A 19,997-nucleotide genomic window follows, 5' to 3' on the forward strand; every position below is an offset into this window, starting at 1 on the left:
TTTATCATTTAAGAGAATAGTAAAAATGAGAATAGTGAAAAATCTCTCGCTTTATGTTTTAGGTTTCACAAGCCAGGAATCAATCTGTTTCATAAAATATTTAAGTCTGTAGCACACAGAAGATTATAAATATTGTCGAAAAATCAACACTTCTCTCTGTTTTCTAAGCTCTAACCCTGTCAGAGAAATTCCTTCAATTTGTTAAAAAGTTACACCTTGGGTTTACATAAAGGGTAATCAGAAAAAAAATTGATTTCACTGCTCATGAATTTGTTGATTCAAAAAACATATTTGGAGCCTATAGGTTTTAATTTAATGCCCCTAGAGACTTACAACATTAAAAAAATATTTAATACCCATTTCAGAATGGCCCATATAATGTGTTACCTCTGTATTCAGTGGCAATAAAAATAAATGCCTCTTCAGATAAAGAGTGCAATATAATTAATTGAGTTCCATTTTTATTTTGCTTCTAGAAAATTTGGAACCAGATCAGTACTTACAAGAATTAACCTTTATTCAAGTTACAAAGTGACATCCATAACTTTGCTTCTAATAATTAACCTTATTTTGATTATATAGATATATATATTTTTTTTTTTTGCAGTACGCAGGCCTCTCACTGTTGTGGCCTCTCCCGTTGCGGAGCACAGGCTCCAGACGCGCAGGCCCAGTGGCCACGTGTCACGGGCCCAGCCGCTCCGTGGCATGTGGGATCTTCACGGACCGGAGCACGAACCCGTGTCCCCTGCATCGGCAGGCGGACTCTCAACCACTGCGCCACCAGGGAAGCCTGATTATATTTTTAATTTTTCTCATTTTATTTTTTAAATTGTATGTCCTATCACAATTGTTATAGTATGAAGAATATTATTAAAATAAATCAATAATGGAATTCAGCTAAATGTATAGTGGTATCAAAATGAACATGCAAAAATGACATTATACAACAGATAAAACTGTGGCTAGATATTCAATGTCTTCCCTGTTCTTTAACTATATGTTTAGCGTTTTTTAAAATACAGTTATTTTATAATTTTGTTAACAGTAGTGTGATAGTAAATGCATAACAACCAGCTTTTGGTGGGCTGAAGGGCCCTGCTTTGTAGCATTTGCTGATTTCAAGCGAGCACCATGAATTCACTGAACACAGTGTTGGGAAGAAATGCTCAGGTTTTCACTAGTTTATAGGGTTTCCATCATATGGAGGCAGTAAATATAAATAATCTCTAGAGCACTGATAATACCAAAATGTAGTAAAAAAAAAATTAGGGAACTATGAATATTTAGAATTGCTTACCTTCGTTTTAATATAATTTATTTGTTAGCTTATATAATTTAATCATGGGTGTGTTTACCTGCTTCACAAAATTCCTGAAAATTCAACAATCTGAACCCCTGGGCAGGTATAAGCCAGCCCTAGCACACAATGGCCCATATATGTATGCATGTATATTTTATATATATACACACATATATACACATGTATGGGTATATATCAGTGTAAGTGTTTTAAATATCACTTATGCAATTGTTGACCCAAATTTCCAAAATCGTCTTTCCATTGTCTTTCAGAATGACTACCTCAGTCGTCAATTAGAATAAAAATTAATGACTTATCACTCACAAGGTATAAGCCCCAAAGTATGTCTCTGCTCTCTGAAGGCATTAAGAGACTAAAGTCACTTCAGATAATTATCAGTTTGGCATTTTGTATCTATTCTAAACAAGCTGCAGTAATAGAGTCCCTGCTTTCCCCATAGGCTTCTGAAAGCATATGGCTAACAACAACAACAAAAAGTCCATCTCTCAGGAATGGTAAATACAATTTTAAACTCCCATAGCCTTTTTTCAGGGGACACTACAGTTAGAAGAAAGGAAAGGGTGTCGACTTAAAAACTGCGCAACGTGAGAGTTGCGAGTTAAGTTTTATTTGGGGCAAAATGAGGACTGCAGCATTTCACATAGCTCTGAGAAACTGTTCCAAAGAGGTAGAGGGGAAGGTCAGTATATATGTGATTTTGGTGAAGGGAGAGTACATGCAATCAAGCACATATTTTTTTTGCAGAAGGTTTTTGCTAGTCACGAGGAGCATTCATCACCATGAAGAGTTTTAGTGCTTTTCTAGATATGAGGAGATACAAGAATTGGGCCCATAAAATCAGCTCCTGAAAATACCTAACTATCTGAAGACCTGTTCTGCCAGTTTTCTCAGAGCACAGAGTGCCTCATTTCTGCTCTCCACCCTGAACTCCTTTCAGGGGGTGGTGAAAATTAGAGATACAGCAGCACATGATTTAATCCCTGTAGAGGTAGATGGCAAGTGCCAATTTGTAGTTGACAAGTGCAAGATAATGTCAAGTACAAGGGGCAACATTTCATCGTCATTGTCTAAACTTGGGGAAGAAGCAGGAAGAGGAAGTTCATTATTGACAAAGTTCTGCCATTTTTGCAATTTTCCTTCAGGTGGATTCCATACAACTCAAATACTCAGGAAAAAAAAAAAAGAAGGGAAGTAGAAGAGTTCTGGAGATGGATACCTGGATACCTGGCAAGGAAGCTGGTGGAATCACGTTAAGAAAGGAAAGCTTCTAGTTCAACATTATTAGTGACTTCCTATGAAGCTCATCTAGATTAATAGCTTTTTAAGGATGTGGTGAAAAGTATTATCACGTGAAACTTTCAAAACTAGACTTACAGTGTTAAAAAATATGCTGTAGGGGACTGTTTAAATTTAGTAAGGGAAATACTAAATGACCTGATAGGCCATTTCCTCCTACAAGTTCAATGGTGCGCTAATTTATGTATTTTGGCTCAATTAGAGCAGAAGGTCACATAAGGTTTTTAAATCCTGTTTTTTTTTTCTAGTTTCACATAATGCCTGCTTTTAAGCACTAAATATGTTTAATGCTAACGCTTTCAGCACTACAAAATGTCTACTATTTGGTATAGGGTTAAGGCATTCTTACAGCTTACTAGTACTTTTATTGACACTTTAAATGAAGAGAATCCAGGTATAAGATCTATAGTTTCTAATGACAATACTTTAAAAATTATTGCTAAGAATTTGTATAGGAAGAGTGTCCAGTTTTCTTTAAAAATTATTGCTAAGAATTTGTACAGGAAGAGTGTCCAGTTTTTGTTTGTTTTAGTTTTAAAACAAATTACCTTTTTTTTGCTCCAGACGTGCAGGCTCAGTGGCCATGGCTCACGGACCTAGGCGCTCCGCGGCATGTAGATCTTCCCGGACCGGGGCACGAACCCGTGTCCCCTGAACCGGCAGGCAGACTCTCAACCACTACGCCACCAGGGAAGCCCAGCTTTAAAACAAGTTACCTTTTATAAGAAGAGTTATATGTGAATGTCAGGTACACAAAAGCAAAGTAAAATGTAACAATAAAATCATTCCAAAATGCACTTTTCACTTAATTATATGGCTTAAATCCATGGCTATATTAAAACTTATGGTTTATATATTTTCACCTTAATTTATCTTGATATTAGCTTCAATAATATACTTTATATAGAATGGGTAGCATTAGGAAGATATTTCAAATTTTGGGAGGAAATGGAAGACAGGAAGAAAGGAAGGAAGGAAAGGAGTCCTAAATTATCATCGCATTTTTTATTCCCCCATAATGTCACATATTCCCAGATGATGTCTGCTGGTATAGGTTTTAAAATGAATGACTAGAAAATCACAACTTCCAGGTCCTAAGTTTTTGTTTTTTCAGTTGAGGTATAGTTGATTTACAATATCATATTGATTTCAGGTGTACAACATGGTGATTCAAAATCTTTATAGATTATACTCCATTTATAGTTATTATAAAATATTGGCTATACTTCAGGTCCTCAGCTCTTCATCTGTAAAATGTGAAAAGTGCATCATCTTTAGGGTCTTCCCCCAGCCTAAATTATCATTACTCTAGTACTATGGTAAATCAAATAATGTATCAAACAATACTATCAATTTGAATTACTATTTTCTTTTTGAAAAACAATACAGCAATAACAAACACCAAACCCATTTGAGCCCTATATCCCCTCAGTTTCTACCCTACTTTCCTCCTTTCATCCAGGGACATGGAAAACTTACAGGTACTCCTTTTTTCATGAACCTACTACTAAATTATCTTTCAGTTTACTACATTCTTTTTTCTGCCCCTGCCATTCACTAAAAGTACTCCTGCTAAAATCACCCACCAATTTCTAATTCCCAAATCCAATGGACACTTTTAAGTTTGATCTTGATTTCTTGGTGGTATCTAATAATAGTGGTCCTGTATCTTCTTTTCTAATTTTTAAAAAATTAAAAACAATTTTGTTTTATATTGGACTGTAGTCGATTTACAATGTTGTGTTAGTTTCAGTTGTACAGCAAAGTGATTCAGTTATACATATACATGTATCTATTTTTTTTTTCAAATCCTTTTCCCATTTAGGTTATTATAGAATATTGAGCAGAGTTCCCTGTGCTATACAGTAGGTTCTTGTTGGTTATCTATTTTAAACATAGTAGAGTACTGAAACCCTTTCTTGTCCTGACTTCCTTTTCGTCTTTGTATTCCTGAAACCTAGCTTGGTATTTAGCAAAGAACAGGCTCTAGGTGAATGTTCTTTGAATAAAGAAACTGCTTAAAGTAACTTTTAAAAAATCCCCCAATTTCGTTTGGGTCATATCATCAAAATACGCACTTCTGAAGTATTATTTTAATGTCCCACCATGATATCCATAAGCTGAAGAGTAAGGGGTACCTCAGTGACCTTTCTGGTTTCGCCTTTTCTAACTCGGGATTTGGGTATTTTTTCCCTACCAGCTCGGACTCCACCTTGGCGTCCTCTCCCTCCAGACTGTCCCCGACCTGGCACTGATTGTGGCGGCTCAGCTTTTATCATCTGTCCTGGCCAGCAGAATGTTCCCTCTCATGCTCCTACCTTGGCTGGCTGGGGTTCCCTACTTTCATTTTCATCAGGGGACCAGCCATGCACCAGCTTCCACTGGAAACATTTTCCCAAACATTCCTTTAGGATAAGTGCCATTACCATTAACTGGCCACTGGATTCCATCACTCTTCTCTATTCTTCACTATCCCCAAATTTGTCTTTTTCAGCTTTACAGTCACAGTAAAGAGGCTTCATTTTCATTGTTTCCTTTTTCTTCTTATATGAAACAATCATTTGTACTTTGTTTGCCCTTATGTCAGAAAACATATACTTTAAAAAAATTTTTTTCCTTGTTTCTCTTCACATTTCTCCTGTGATTCTTCATCGAGACGTATGTTGATTTGACAAAAGTCTTACTCATGAACTTTAAATGTGAAAAATACATTTACTTAGCTTCTACCACAACGATAAGCTCTTTCCTCTTTTCGAGTTGAAATCCTTAATTTCCAAAAAAAAAAAAAAAAAATAGGTATGGCTCTAAGATTGTGAAATTTCTTCAGGTTTTGAAGACTGATCATCTTCTTTGGTAGAAATTCAAGGTCAATGTTGTCCTTTGATGAACTTCTTGTCTTTGCCCACATTTTTATTCCCGCACAGAATAAAAGTAGGTGTGGGATAAGGTTTGAGTTGCCCCTGGGCTCCATCTTATTTGAAGTGTCCTTATCTCCGTATCTTTGTTTTGGAAACATACCCATTTTTGTTTGAATAAATCGTCTACTGAAGAATCCTTCAGAAAGCCAAAGGAATTAAGTTTCACAAAGCAAGAGAGTATTGTAGAAAGCATTGGAAGAGGTTAAGATTCTCTTTGATCTGTGTGTCTTATGTGCTCTTGGTGTAATGAGTCGTCTGGCTCGAGCTGTCTTGTTCCTTTGCTGCTTCTCCTGCAAGAAACAGGAAAGAGCTTGAGGACTTTCTAACAAGGTATTTATAGGAACATGGAGTTTCTTTTAAATAGCTAATTTCCCTGATGATATTTTGAAAGAAGCTTTCAGTAACAAGACATTTTATAGTCTGCCATTTTAGGTTTATAAAAACAGATGCTCAGTTGTAGGGAGGTAACATATCTCAAACCTCACACAGGAAAGCGATTGCAATGTTCAAATCAAAGTTTTGTAGAATCATGCTTTTGAGTTTCACTGTTATCTATTCCTATGGAAAATGCTACCATAGAAAGTCTGAATGTTTTCTGAATGTAAAAACTCCTTCGTGTACTATTTCCGTGATGTTGGATGGAATAGTACTTCATTTATGGATACTGGATTATGTTCTTTTTAAAAAAAATTTTTTTAACATCTTTATTGGAGTATAATTGCTCAACAATGGTGCGTTACTTTCTGCTGTATCACAAAGTGAATCAGCTATACATATACTTATATCCCCATATCCCCTCCCTCTTGAGAGTCCCTCCCACCCTCCCTATCCCACCCCTCTAGGGGGTCACAAAGCATTGAGCTGATCTCCCTGCGCTATGCGGCTGCTTCCCACTAGCTATCTATTTTACACTTGATAGTGTATGTATGTCCATGCCACTCTCTCACTTCGTCCCAGCTTACACTTCCCCCTCCCTGTGTCCTCAAGTCCATTCTCTATGTCTGCATCTTTATTCCTGTCCTGCCCCTAGGATTTTCAGAACCATTTTTTTTTTTAGATTCCATATATATGTGTTAGCGTATGGTATTTGTTTAACTAAAATCTGTTCATTTCATTTATTCTGCCCTACTAAATTTCATCCTAAAAACAGTCCATTTTAATAATGTGATTGTTCTGGGATGTCTTTCTTCAAACAACTCAAACAACTTCTATGAAGACTTTAAATATTCCTATGAAAATGAGGTCAAATAATTTGCTGAAAATTCCACTTCTCTGCCTTTTTTTTTTTTCTTAAAAAGGTGTTACCTTATGAAATTCTTTCTTGGCATCAGGAGAAGACCACGACTCATATAATGAGTAGATGTCTGTGTGTCTTTCGGATGTGAAGGGGTCACGCTCAGTTGAATTAGCAAGGCAGCAGGGAGGGCAGCTGTCCTCCTGTGGAGAAAGTATTGATAAACTAAGGCTCACATATCTTTAAAGAGCCAACCATACATAAAACTTGACTCTACTCGTGGTCTTCCTGTGAGAGAGAACATCTTTTAGTCACAGTTTGTACACAGATGGTTGAATAACCCACTGCATTTTTATAATTGTTTGTGTGTGAATTGCTGCAGCCATAATGGAAGACGATGGTGACAAAGTTGGTAGTCAAAGCAAGACTGAAAAAAGAATAATGATCATCAGTCTATGGAAAGTTTTCTATCCCAGAACTAGGCAATTTGGGGTTTTTAGACCATGGCAGTGAGTCCAGGACCTGAATGTAGGCTGAGGATTTTTGCAGAAAACTACAACTAAAAGTGAAAGCTAGCCGAAGCCTCAGGGATTTGCCCCACCTCTGGGGAACTGGTGAGTAGATCAGTTTAGCAGTGGATTTTGCTACGAACCATATATAAGATTGCTAGCTCCTTATTTTCAGAATCTACCCATATTTCGAGTTGAAAGAACTTCAGTTGTGGTTAATATTTGTATAGTGAGCTTTGGTTTCCAAAACCTTTTCTCATCAACTATGTGAACTTTGTGGGTGCAAAGACCTTGTCCACATCATTCATAACTGAGACCAAAGTGCCCACAGAAAGTACCTGGCACATAATCAGTTCTCAATAAATATCTGTGACCAAGAAAGGACTCAACAAAAGTGTTTCACTCTCTTTTTTTCTCTTTCGACTCAAAATATGGGTAGATTCTGATAAAGCGCTAGCAGTCTCATACGGCTCATAGCAGAAACCACTGGGAACTAACTTATCAGCACTTGGAAAATCGTGTCTATTTCTTCATACCAAAAGCTATTAAAGTTTGCGGAAGTGAAGAATGCGATTAAAATTAGAATTACATATGTGTGTATGAACTCAGCATACTCCTCATGTTTATATTTGAGAACTTCATAGTAACTAATATTATCTTCTAAAGCTATCAGACTGTTTTACTACCGCTTTCTCATGGGTATTATTATTTTTCACATTGACTAATAAGGAAAGCAAGGCCAGGCTCGGTAGTAGGACTTGTTTAAGATCACGCCGCCAAAAAAGTGGCCATGTTTCTACTGGAATCAATATTTTTGGTCCTAGGGCTCCTGATGTTTCCACTATCCACGCTGCCTCCAGAATAGGTACGGATGACTTTTAAAATGCTGAAGGAGCATCAAATGCCTGTTCTTAATTCATTAAAATAAAGGGCATACACAGCAATGAGAAGCCCACGCACCATAATGAAGAGTAGCCCCCGCTCGCCACAACCAGAGAAAGCCCGCGTGCAGCAACAAAGACCCAATGCAGTCAAAAATAAATTAATTAATTTAAAAAAATTTTGTACATTTCATTGAATGTAAATTTCAAATCAAAAGAAAAAATGTAAACAAATATCCTACTCTCAATAATTACACGCACGCTGATGTATTTTAGGGGAGTTAAAGGATGCCTGCATTTGAAATGTGTCCAAAAAAATAAGAAGGATTGATGGATGGGTAGAGAAATGGATAGATGGATAAATATGTAATAAAGCCAGAAAAAGTAAAATGGTAATGGCCAAATCCAGGTGGTGGATATACGGGTGTTCACGGTAATATTCCTTCAATATTGTTTATTAAACTGTCATAATCAAGTGCTAAAGGAAAACCAAAAAAAGGTCATACACAGCATATGCTTTCCTTACTTGGAAAGAGCTGAAGTCCTTTTGTTCTTCCTCCCTCTCTTGCCCCAAAGAAAGTTTACACTTAGTCAGACCACACAAGCAAATTTTCAAGAAAAACAGGCATTTTTAAAGAAAGATTTAAGTAGTGGAAAGCAAGGATAAGAATGGAAACTATCTTTAAAAGTAAGTATATCACTTAGCCTTTGGTAAGCTAGGGTATACATACTCACACCCATCGCATCTGACAGTTTTCAGGCTTAACGGAATTGCTTGTAAAGCAAAGCTAAGATTCAAAAGCAAGTTGGCACACACAAGTATATGAGAGTACATAAGCTCTACTTAAATCTTTTCATTTTATTATTGCCTTGTAAATTGTTGGCCCCGTAATCCAACTTACAAAATAATGAAAAGTGCCATTCATTCTGTCTTGTGGTTTTCTTAGAGAACTGCGTAACTCTTTATAAGACAGTTTCAAATGACTGCTGATTGAAAGTTCATGTTCTAAATCAAGTATATACTACAAGAAGATACGGGCTGCAAAATTAAAAAGAAATATGTTATTATGAAGTCTATTATATAGAGTGTATATATTTTCAAACACTTTCACATACATTGTTTTTTTTTTTTTTTTTTTTTGCGGTACGCAGGCCTCTCACTGTTGTGGCCTCTCCCGTTGCGGAGTACAGGCTCCGGACGCGCAGGCTCAGCGGCCATGGCTCACGGGCCCAGCCGCTCCGCGGCATGTGGGATCTTCCCGGACCGGGGCACGAACCCGTGTCCCCTACATCGGCAGGCGGACTCCCAACCACTGTGCCACCAGGGAAGCCCTCACATACATTTTATCCTCTCTTATTAAATGAAGAAAACACGTTTGTTGAGTCTTCTTTTTTTAAGTTCTTTTCTACAATTTCAAAGGTTTCTTTCCATTTACAGTTTTTACAAAATATTGGCTATGTTCCCCGCGTTGTACCATATATCCTTAAGCTTATCTTACACCCAATAGCTTGTACCTCCCACTCCCCAACCCCCTATATTACCCCTCCATTGTTGAGTCCTTTCTTGGTCATAGATATTTATTGAGAACTGATTATGTGCCACGTACTATTTTTAGGCACTGTGGACCCAGTTCTGAATGATATAGACAAGGTCTTTGCATAAATAAAGTTCACAGAGTTGATGAGAAAATGTTTTGTAAACCAAAGCTCACTATACAAATCACAGTTGAAGCTTTCAACCGACTCCCTGAATTATCCACTCTCTTGATTCTCTCTGTAGTAATATAGTGATAGATGCCCATGGTACCCAGATATTCTTGGTAGTAGCATGTTCGCTATGTACTCACATCCCTCTGCTACTGACAGCTGAGCTACTTAGTGCAAATTACTTGAGTTTCTTCTCCAAACTATTTACTCCTGTGACATGTGTCTATAAATATGTTTGTTAACATATATTAATATACAATTAAATATTTTAACTAAATTCTATGCAAGCTCATAAAATCAAAGTGCAAATAGAGAGTGTTGCTTATATTAAAAACTAACTTGAATGCTTTGGAAGAGCTTTCTGCTCCTCTAACTGGATAATTTCATTTGCCCTGTTATTAACTTTGCTGATTCTTTCATCTGTCTGCTCAAATCTGCTGTTAAACCCCTCCAGTGGGTTTTTTAATTTCAACTATTGTATTTTTCTGCTCCATGATTTATATTTGATTCCTTTTCACAGGTTCTCTTTGTTGATATTCTTTGTTTGCTGAGCCATTATTTTCCTGTTTCCCTTATTTATTTTGTATTGTGTCCTTTAACTTCTTGAGAATATTTAAGAGAGTTGATTTAAAGTCTTGTCTAGTAAGTCCAATATCTGTGCTTTCTCAAGATAGTTTTTGTTCAATTCTTTTTTTTTCTGTGTATGGGCCATATTTGTTTCATTGCATGCTTCATAATTTTTTTGTTGAAAAATGGACATTTTGACTATTATGATGTGTAAACAATAAAGCAAATAATGAAAAAAAATCACTCAGCAAGTCTTTTCAGATTTGCTCTGGGCTGTGGCTTTCTTTCAACCCTTTCCCTGGCTGTTTACAGCTTCGTCTTAGTTTACACTTCCAGCTTGCCCTGAGCCTAAAAGTTGGCTACATTTGAAAGCTTGTGGCCTCCTCAGGTCTTTTCTGAATATGTGTCCTATCCTGAGCATTTATGTAGCTTTGTAGTTTCCTCTGCTTATGTGGTAATTTTTCAAAGTCCTTCTTCCCCCCACCAAAACCTCACTACTCAGCTTTTCCTCCCAGGTTTTTGGTATATCAATTGTTTACCCCAACTGTTATTTTTCATTCCAGGCTGTTCAGCCCTGAAAGAGTTCCAAGTTAGGCAAAACAAAGGGAAACTCCACGCAGGAGTCCTTCAGGAAAACCCCAGTCAGATAAAAACAGATAACACAATTCCCTGGAAACCATATCTACTCTGTGCCCACACTAGGAACAGGCTGTCATCTCCAAGACCACTGATGCCTAAGGGAAGGGGTGGATCTAGGTTAGCTAATATGCTGCTAAGATCTAAGCTGTTTCAGTAGCCTTTCTCCTCCTATGCATCCTTTTAGTTGATGTAAACATTTGACTATCTTTCTGCATTTCAATAAGGTTAATCTTCACAGTTTTTGATAAATTTTTAGGATTTTTCTGGGGAAGGACAGTCCCCAGATATCCCTACTCCAACATTTTCACTGACCTCATGCCTGTGAGTGTTTTCTATGTACAGAAGAGTCTGAATGCCAGAGTAGACCTTTAGCTAAAGGAAAAGCTTTGACCTAAAATCAAAGACTGAAAAATAAATATAGATTAAATTTTACACTAAATAAAATGTGTACAGTTGATATATAATCTTTATTCCCCCCAGACCTCATTTTTTCAATTTCCCAAATTTCAGTCTTCATTGCATGAGGTGAGAGAATTTTTTTTTTTTTTTTTTACTGAATTATCAGTTAATCCTCACAAGAGTTATATGAGGTTAGCAGAGAGTTAGAATTAGGACGGCTTAAAAAATAAAAAATCAGGAAAAAACAAAAACAACAACAAAAAGAATCATGGACTCTAAATTCTTAAGTAATGTGCCCAAGAAAACTTCTATTTCAGGAAGCAGTAGAAGGTGGAAGAAGAGCTATCAATTCTGAGACCCTATTACATTTCAGGCTTTTGTGTACATAACTCATTTATCCTTGTTTGGTTCCATACTACTAACATATAAAATAGTTGATCACCAAGAATACAATTTGTGACTTCTTGGTATGGTAATTGATTTATTTCTACCTCTTTTGCTAAAATAGATTAATTCAATTCACAACCATAATATTTTATGCTAGTTTATATAAAAATAATGCTATTGCAATACCACATATGCAAGAAACAAGCTTGATTAAAATAGCATGCAATTAGACTAATAGCTAAAAGTTTGTATTATTTTAAGTTGATAAGACCAATCAATACTTTGTGAAACCACTAATTAATGGAATTTTCTTATTTGAAGCCTTTAGCTCACTTTCTTTTATTAATGAACATATATCATTTCTATGGCAACTAAGTATTTTTCCTATCTGTGAATGGATTCCATTCCTATTATTAAAAAGACATGACGTGAAAAGAAACTCGCAATTATTTATTCTTTCTACAGTCCTGTGTAATGTATTCTGCATTAAGTCATCTTTTACCAATATTGAAAACTTCTGTGTCAGTATGTCAGGCAATATTTGGCATGGGTGCTGTAGCAGGAATCCAACATATCGGTGTCAAAAAATAAGGGAATGTAAAGTTCACTAATGTTCTGGATTATTTCACCAAGTACTGGCTACAGAGACAGTGGAAAATGAAGTATCTTCTTTCTGGTTCACTTCCATTTCCCTATGGCTGCATGTTTCCATAAATGAGTAACAGATATTATGCTAAAAGGAAGGTCTGTCATCTGTCATCTAATAAAACTGGGGAAAACTGTGTTGAACAAAATATAAAAGACTTACCAGTGTCTTTAATCAATTAATGTACACTGTAAATCTCTAAGAGATTTACAGCAGTTTCTAAGTTAATTTGACCATGGAAACTTTTTATGAAATAAAATATTTAGAACAAGTAGAAAACAGTTTACAAGACTTATTCTTTGTTTATATTGAAAATGGTTCTTTATTATTGCCTTTGGTTTTTCTACCTTAACAAAGTGTGTTTCCATCACACATCAGTTTTGTATGCTAATTCATAAAGAAGATAAATGTAAACTAAATTTAAACTTTCAAGAAAATTGTGGTCTTTCAGCAGTTTTTAGTGGTGGAATTAAAATAAAAAGAAAATCATAAGTGAAGTTCCAAAATGTACTAGAATAAAGTGGATTTGCCTTTTTTGATGTGAGGATTAAATCCACCACCTAACCTTCCACTTTCCCCATACCCCACTATTCACCATTCTGAGATTTTTATGTGGAAACCTAGATTTCCAAGTACCAGGCCAATAAAGCAATGAGGTAATCCAACTTCTTCAGTTTGGGTTTAAGGAGCTCACATGTTGAGAGTGACTTGCAACCTGCATCGACCTGCAGTTCCAAATGGAAAATATTAATGGAGAATCAGGACCCCAAGGAAAGGAGATCAGTTAAAAAGCCTGAAACCACTTTGGGAAGAAAACAAGGGGAAGAGACAAGAGAGAATATACAGATCATTGGCAACTAGGTGGGAAAAATAATTACAGTATACCATGACTCAGGACTGTCTTAATAGACTAGTAATAGATTGCACAATGGTTGATGACCTGGTCTGTATTATTATGTCCAGTTATGCTACTTTCTCTCAGCTTTTACAATAACCACACGCAAGTGAAAGCGCTACTTCTGCTTCTAAGTGTGTTAATGTTGAACTGAATGTTGGAAGACAAATACTTCTCATCTGAAATATTGTTTTAGGCAACTAATACACCCAAAGGAATTTAAACCATCTAGACAGAAAAAGAATAAAATGCTAACAGTATCTTGCCGCATTTGGCAGAAAGTTTTCAGTTTGGTGGAAATGGATATTGCTGCCCCTGAAAACTATTTCATTATTTTGACACTCTATTTGCTCTTTCTCCTTCTCTTTGCTCTTTCAAAGACAGTTTGTCTTTTTATAACCTTGTTCTTTTGTGGCATTTCTCTTATAATTTAAATTGTGCACTTTACTCTTCACCAGAAACAAACTCTCCATCACTATGGATGTCATTTAGTTATCATCTCTCAATATGTTAAATAACTACTGGCCTTGAGTTTTCCAAGCACTCGACTTTATTGAACTAACTCTGCATAATATTGGTTTTTTTCATTAATAGTGTTATACAAGTTTATGGTGTCTAGGGCAAATTATCTTTAAAGGAATAAGCACTATGATGTGAAATTTCAAAAATGAAATTTTTGTCATATTAAATGTCTTAATTTAACAAAATGGAGTTATAAACCTAACACTGTGCTGAACATACAAAATAATTAAATTGTATTATTTTTATACAGTTGTATAGAAAAGCAATTCATACTGAAAACAATAAGATCCACTAAAAAGCCATGGGAAAAACTTCTTTCAAAGATCTAATTCCATTATAAATGTATAATTAATGCGTTTTTAGAATTTGCTAATGCAAGATAGTGTTTTGTGAAAGTTACCTGTAAGTTTGCTTTGGATTGAGATCTTTTTTAGCATTATATTTATTATAGCATGCCAAATGCTGAACAGGAGATTATTTGAAAAACCAATTCCTATTTGTAGCTTTCTCAATTCTATAAACAGTTATCTTCCACACTTCAAAACACATTCTCAGAAACTCAAAAAAGACTTCATATTTGGGATCTTGGTCTAGAATCATGACTCTAAAGGGACTGTTACCTGCATTCTACAGCACTAACTATTATCTTGTCTTCATATTGAGGTAAACTGAAGAGAAGACTTTTCATTCATTCGTTTACTCAAGAACAATTATGAGAATATATTAAGTGCAACGTATGAGAGAAATCCAAAGATAAATAAAGTAGCATTCTTGACTCAATAGTAAAAGAGCTGAGTCATGAGCATAATAATCCTGACAAAGGTTAGAAGATGTTAACTGCTGTAAGGGATGCAAATGCCAAGCTCTCTGGATGGTGGGGATTGTTTCTGGCTGAGAGTTTCAGAGACTACTCCCATGGAGGAGGTGAGGTTTGCGGAAAGACATCAATAAAGACAGAGGTGGGATGTTTTAAGTGGAGAGAGGTCTTGAGCAGAGTCACAGGGACAAAAGACTTGAGAATATTTAGGAAAGAACAAATTAAAAAAAAAAAATGTCAAGGGCTTCCCCGGTGGCACAGTGGTTAAGAATCTGCCTGCCAATGCAGGGCACATGGGTTCGAGCCCTGGTCTGGGAAGATCCCACATATTGCAGAACAACTAAGCCCATGCACCACAACTACTGAGCCTGCACTCTAGAGCCCGTGAGCTGCAACTACTGAGCCCGCACAACACTACTGAAGGCCACGTGCCTAGGGCCCATGCTCCACAACAAGAGAAGCCAACGCAATGAGAAGCCCGTGCACTGTGACTAGAGAAAGCCCACGTGCAGCAACGAACACCCAACGCAGCCAAAAATAAATAAATTAAATAAATTAATAAAAAAAAGTCAAATAGTGCTTTGGGGTTATTAACAGCAGGTGATAGATTGTATCTAGAGTGTGGAAATTGCTAAGAGGTAGCCTAGGGAGAATGAACTTTTACTTTTCTAGGTAGTAGGGAATGACTGAAGGTTGGAGAAGAAGTGGGAGAGAGCTGTGCTTTAAAAAGATGACTCTGGCTGCTGTGGTCTGGCACATAAATAAAACCATGTCGACCCTCTGATTTGAACACTCCAGGGGCCTCCTGTCTCCTACCATGCTCCTCTTTACTCACTCTCCTCTTGATTCAGCCATACTGACATGCATGCTAATACATCAACACACCTGCTGCACTTCCAGCCCAACAGCTTTTGCTCTGGCTAGTCCCTCAGTCTGGAATGTTCTCCCCTCTTATAGTCACATGGCTCACTCTACCTATTTGCAATTTTTTGCTCCATTACCTCCTCCATGAGCTACTCTGACCACTTTATGAAAATTACAACACTCGTCCTTACAGGTATCCCTGTCCTTAGGATCTGTACTGTAGAAGGCCCCACATATCACAAGCACATGCAAAATAAATTTATTGAGATGCCCATGAGTGTCTCTGTCACTCAGAATCCAGCACTATGGCTGGTACACTCTGACCCATAACTAGCACAATTCAGGCTAGTAACTGTGCCAGAACGAGAGCTGAAAGTTTGTGGGTTGTGTCACAGAAAACTTCAGATACCAATGTTGCTTCAGAATGGGAAGAAGACTTCAGCAGATGTCTCAATAAAAGACAAGACAAGTGCACTAACTTGTCAAAGCCTTCCTTATAAACAGTGTGAATGCTCTTTCTTGCATAAGAAACCAGCATCCGTTTAGTTTTGCGTTTTAATTTGTGGCTCCAGAGGTACTCACAAATTATCATGATTTTAAAAAGGGCAGCTGAGAAACAGGCTGCAATACTAGATAATTCACATTACTCTAAAATTTTATGTATGTATTTGTACAGATATTTTATGTACATATATATAATCTAGACAATATATTTGAAGTGTGACACTTCTTATATATAAATGGAGACACTGCTTTAAGAGTTTATGAAAATCAAAGTAAAGTTGTAGAAAATTCTATGATGCAATCAAAATATCTTGTAGTATTTTCTGCTTGCCAATAGTTTAGCATCTATGATCCCATTATCAAGACTGAACACGACATCTAAAATCCTTTGTTTATTTCAAATTTAAGTGTGGTTTTAAGAAATTCATTGAGAGGGGACTTCCCTGGTGGCAAAGTCGTTAAGAATCTGCCTGCCAATGCAGGAGACATGGGTTAGAGCCCTGGTCCAGGAAGATCCCACATGCCACGGAGTAACTAAGCCCGTGCGCCACAACTACTTAGCCTGTGCTTTAGAGCCCGCGAGCCACAAGTACTGAGCCCACGTGCCACAACTACTGAAGCTCACGTGCCTAGAGCCCGTGCTCCGCAACAAGAGAAGCCACAGCAATAAGAAGCCCATGCACCGCAACGAAGAGTAGCCCCTGCTCACCACAACTAGAGAAAGCCCGTGCAGCAACAAAGACCCAACACAGCCAAAAACAAACAAACAAACAAAGTTTATGTTTTTTTAAATCACCTTAAAAAAAAAAAATTTCATTGAGAAATCTAGCTGCTTCTGTTTCAACAAAGGAAACTTTTTAAAACCGAAGCTCATCAAAAAAACTATCAAAAAACTTCAAAGATTTAGTAACGATTGCCTAATTAGGCATTACTATCAATAGAACAGAACATAAATTATATAGAAATCTTGATTTTTACCAACATAATTAGCGATTTTGTTGAAATGAAGGCAATAAAAATAAATTTTATGGAACAAACATATAATAAACTATGAATTACATCTCTTTTCTTTAATTACTCATCCAAACATCAGTACCTCATCAACAAAACATGCAGACATGTGCAATAAAAATTAAATTCAGTAGTTTTTAACATTGTCCTTAGTTTTAATCATATAAAATCACTGGTTAGTGCATTTAAAAATTTTTTATTATGAAGATATTTTATCAAGGCATGAAGATAGAACATAATTCTTATAACTGATTGTTGGTGTTTATGAATTTTAGATAGTTAGATATAAGGTATGTAAGCTTCCATTTCTACCCTTGCACTGGCCTTGCCAAAGAGAGAGACTGGTCTGTGTACCTCCTAAAGAATTATATTTCATTCCTAAGAATCTTGAGGGATATGGAGGTATATGGGGTCTTGAGAAGAAGTCATATAGCTACAAATCCACCAAGGCAGTATATTATCTGTCTCTGTGTTTCCTTTGAAAGAGAGATAAAATCACAAGACTCCACAAAGACTTGAGCTTTAAAATAAGTGAATATCACCACCAAAGGTAGGCAGATCAAAAAATGAGCATTTACTGGGGAGAAGGGAACTAATATTTATTGAAGCACCGAGTACAATTCAGTTCTGAGTTATTATGTGATAGAAATAATTCTATATGCAATACCCATGTTATCTACATAATTTAACATCAAGGAAACGCTGTGAAGTAAGAGCAATTATTCCCATTTTAAAAAAGAGGGAATTCAGGCTTGACGATCGTAAGTAATTTTCCAGGGGCACAACCTATTAACTCACATGAGCCTTGTTATTCCTTGGTTCCTTTCCTTTCTTTTCTTTCTGTTTCACAGACTGTGATGACTCATTTCCTTCTCTCCTCCTCCATGTAAGTGACTCAATCCCAAAAGATTGCTCTCCTCCATGCCTGGCCGTTGAAATGGAAAGATGTAATATCTCCGACTCCATTCTTTCTTCTTGTTCTCCCAAGAGACCACTTTCTTTTCATGTTTTAAGGGCTTAAATGTGAATCACTGTGGAGAAATAAAAAGTTGATAGCAAAATGAATAAATGTGGGCTGTCTACAAAATTTATTAAGATTTTTACTATCTTATTGTCATAGTGTCTGGCTTATAGTTTTTGATATCCTATAAGACATGAAATATTAAGCATCTGTCCTTTTTTTTTTTTTTCCTGAAGATGAACTTCAACATTCTTGTCTTCCCTCACACTGTTCCCGTAACCTCCAATCACTGCTTTTTGTTTCAAATTTAGTAGGAAAATGAGAGGGATACTTTGAACTGTTAATTATGTTTTCTTCCTTTTAGAGGTAAGGTCATTAAGTATTTCTGTGAGTAGCTTTTTTCAATAATAAAGCCAGACTATAATATAGTAAAAACAACAAAACACATTGATTCAGAGAGGCCTCGGTTGAATTTCTGGCCCTGTTCTTATTATCTGACACTGTGTAACTTATATTCTAATGAATCAGTTTCTGTAGCTATGAAATGAAAATTATACAATGAATGGAGATTTTATAAAATAACATATCAAAGTGCCTAGTATTCTGTGTCTAGTAAACATATTAGTCAAGTCTGAATCTGACTCTATTCTGGAGATAAATTAAAATAAAATATTTATAATGAACCAGCATGAGCTAGGCACTGGGGTTCCAAAGATGGAAAGATCGTGTTTAATATCTTGAAGTTCATTACAGTTTATAATGGAGGGAAGACCTGTAAACCATTAACTACAAAACCGCTTAATATAAATTAGGAGTTTGGGATTAACGTATACACACTACTATATATAAAATAGATCATCAACAAGGACCTACTGTATAGCACAGAGAACTCTATTCCATTTTCTGTACTAACCTCTATGGTAAAGGAATCTGAAAAAGAAGGAATATATGTATATGTATAACTGAATCACTTTGCTGTACACTTGAAACTGACACAACATTGTAAATCAACTATGCTCCAATATAAAATAAAAATTAAATTTAAAAAAACCAATATAAAGTAAGAAATTAGTTAATTAATTAAATTTAGAAAAGAATATCTTTGTCCCAGGTCTATCTTCAGTCAGAGGACCAGACCCTTCCTCTTGAGGTTGCTGATAGAGATATACATCACAAATAAATTTAGTTAAAGTATTATGTTTCTCTAATCATAGAATATAAGAGTTTGAACCTTATGGAATATTTCCTTTTTCTCAAAAGACAAGTCTAGACTGCTTCTTTTCACTGTAAAAAGCCTATCTTGGATTTTTTTTTTCCCTGTGTGTTTAAGAAAACATAAATGGGTATAACCTAACAAAAAGCAAGAGAAGGTTTTCCGAGTGCTTAAAACAGTTCTGGCTGAAATCACAAACCCGAATGTAAGGGAAGCAGGAGCTTCAAGTGGAAGAACAAGCCAGAGGGAGCAGCATATACAAAGGTTTGCAGGTAGAAGACAGTGAGACATGGTCTCATCTGGGGAAATGCAAGTAGTTCTATATTGTTAGAGCACAAAGTGCAGGTAAGGAACATCAAGAGATGAAAACTATAGCAGTAGATAGGGGCCAGTTCATGGAGGTTTGGTATGCCTTGTCAAAGAATTTAGAGTTTGTCTAGTGGGCAGAAGGACTTATTGAAAAATGATAAGCAAGCAAAGGATAAAAGCAAGTATGTATTTTATACAGACAAGCTTGCAAAAGAGGGACAGGGACAGGAGGGAGCTGAAATGAAGACAAGGAAAATGGTTATTGCTATATTCCAGGTTGAAAAATCTCGAGGATCAGAGCAATAGTTAACATTCTGAAGGTCACAAAGCTAGCCATTTGCAGATCCAGGACTTACATCCAGTTCTTCATGATCAAAAATTTTTTAACTTACCA

At 36.2% G+C, this 19,997-nt stretch overlaps 1 protein-coding gene across 3 annotated transcripts in view; it reads right to left on the reverse strand.

Moving 5' to 3' along the window:
• Positions 1-5,075: 5,075 nt before the first annotated feature.
• Positions 5,076-19,997, reverse strand: part of LOC309831726 (uncharacterized protein) — a 53,140-nt gene continuing 38,218 nt past the window's right edge. For all 3 annotated transcript variants that reach the window (XM_082669045.1, XM_082669044.1, XM_082669046.1), the window contains exons 2-4: positions 17,919-18,151; positions 6,844-6,975; positions 5,076-5,828 (exon numbers count right to left, since the gene is read on the reverse strand). In XM_082669045.1, the coding sequence (XP_082525171.1) occupies positions 5,694-5,828; positions 6,844-6,975; positions 17,919-18,086 (435 nt within the window). In that variant the 5' untranslated portion in view covers positions 18,087-18,151 and the 3' untranslated portion in view covers positions 5,076-5,693. The remainder of the gene's footprint in view (positions 5,829-6,843; positions 6,976-17,918; positions 18,152-19,997) is intronic.

Source organism: Grampus griseus, assembly GCF_964374135.1.
Source record: "Grampus griseus genome assembly, chromosome: 13".
NCBI classification, from domain to species: domain Eukaryota; kingdom Metazoa; phylum Chordata; class Mammalia; order Artiodactyla; family Delphinidae; genus Grampus; species Grampus griseus.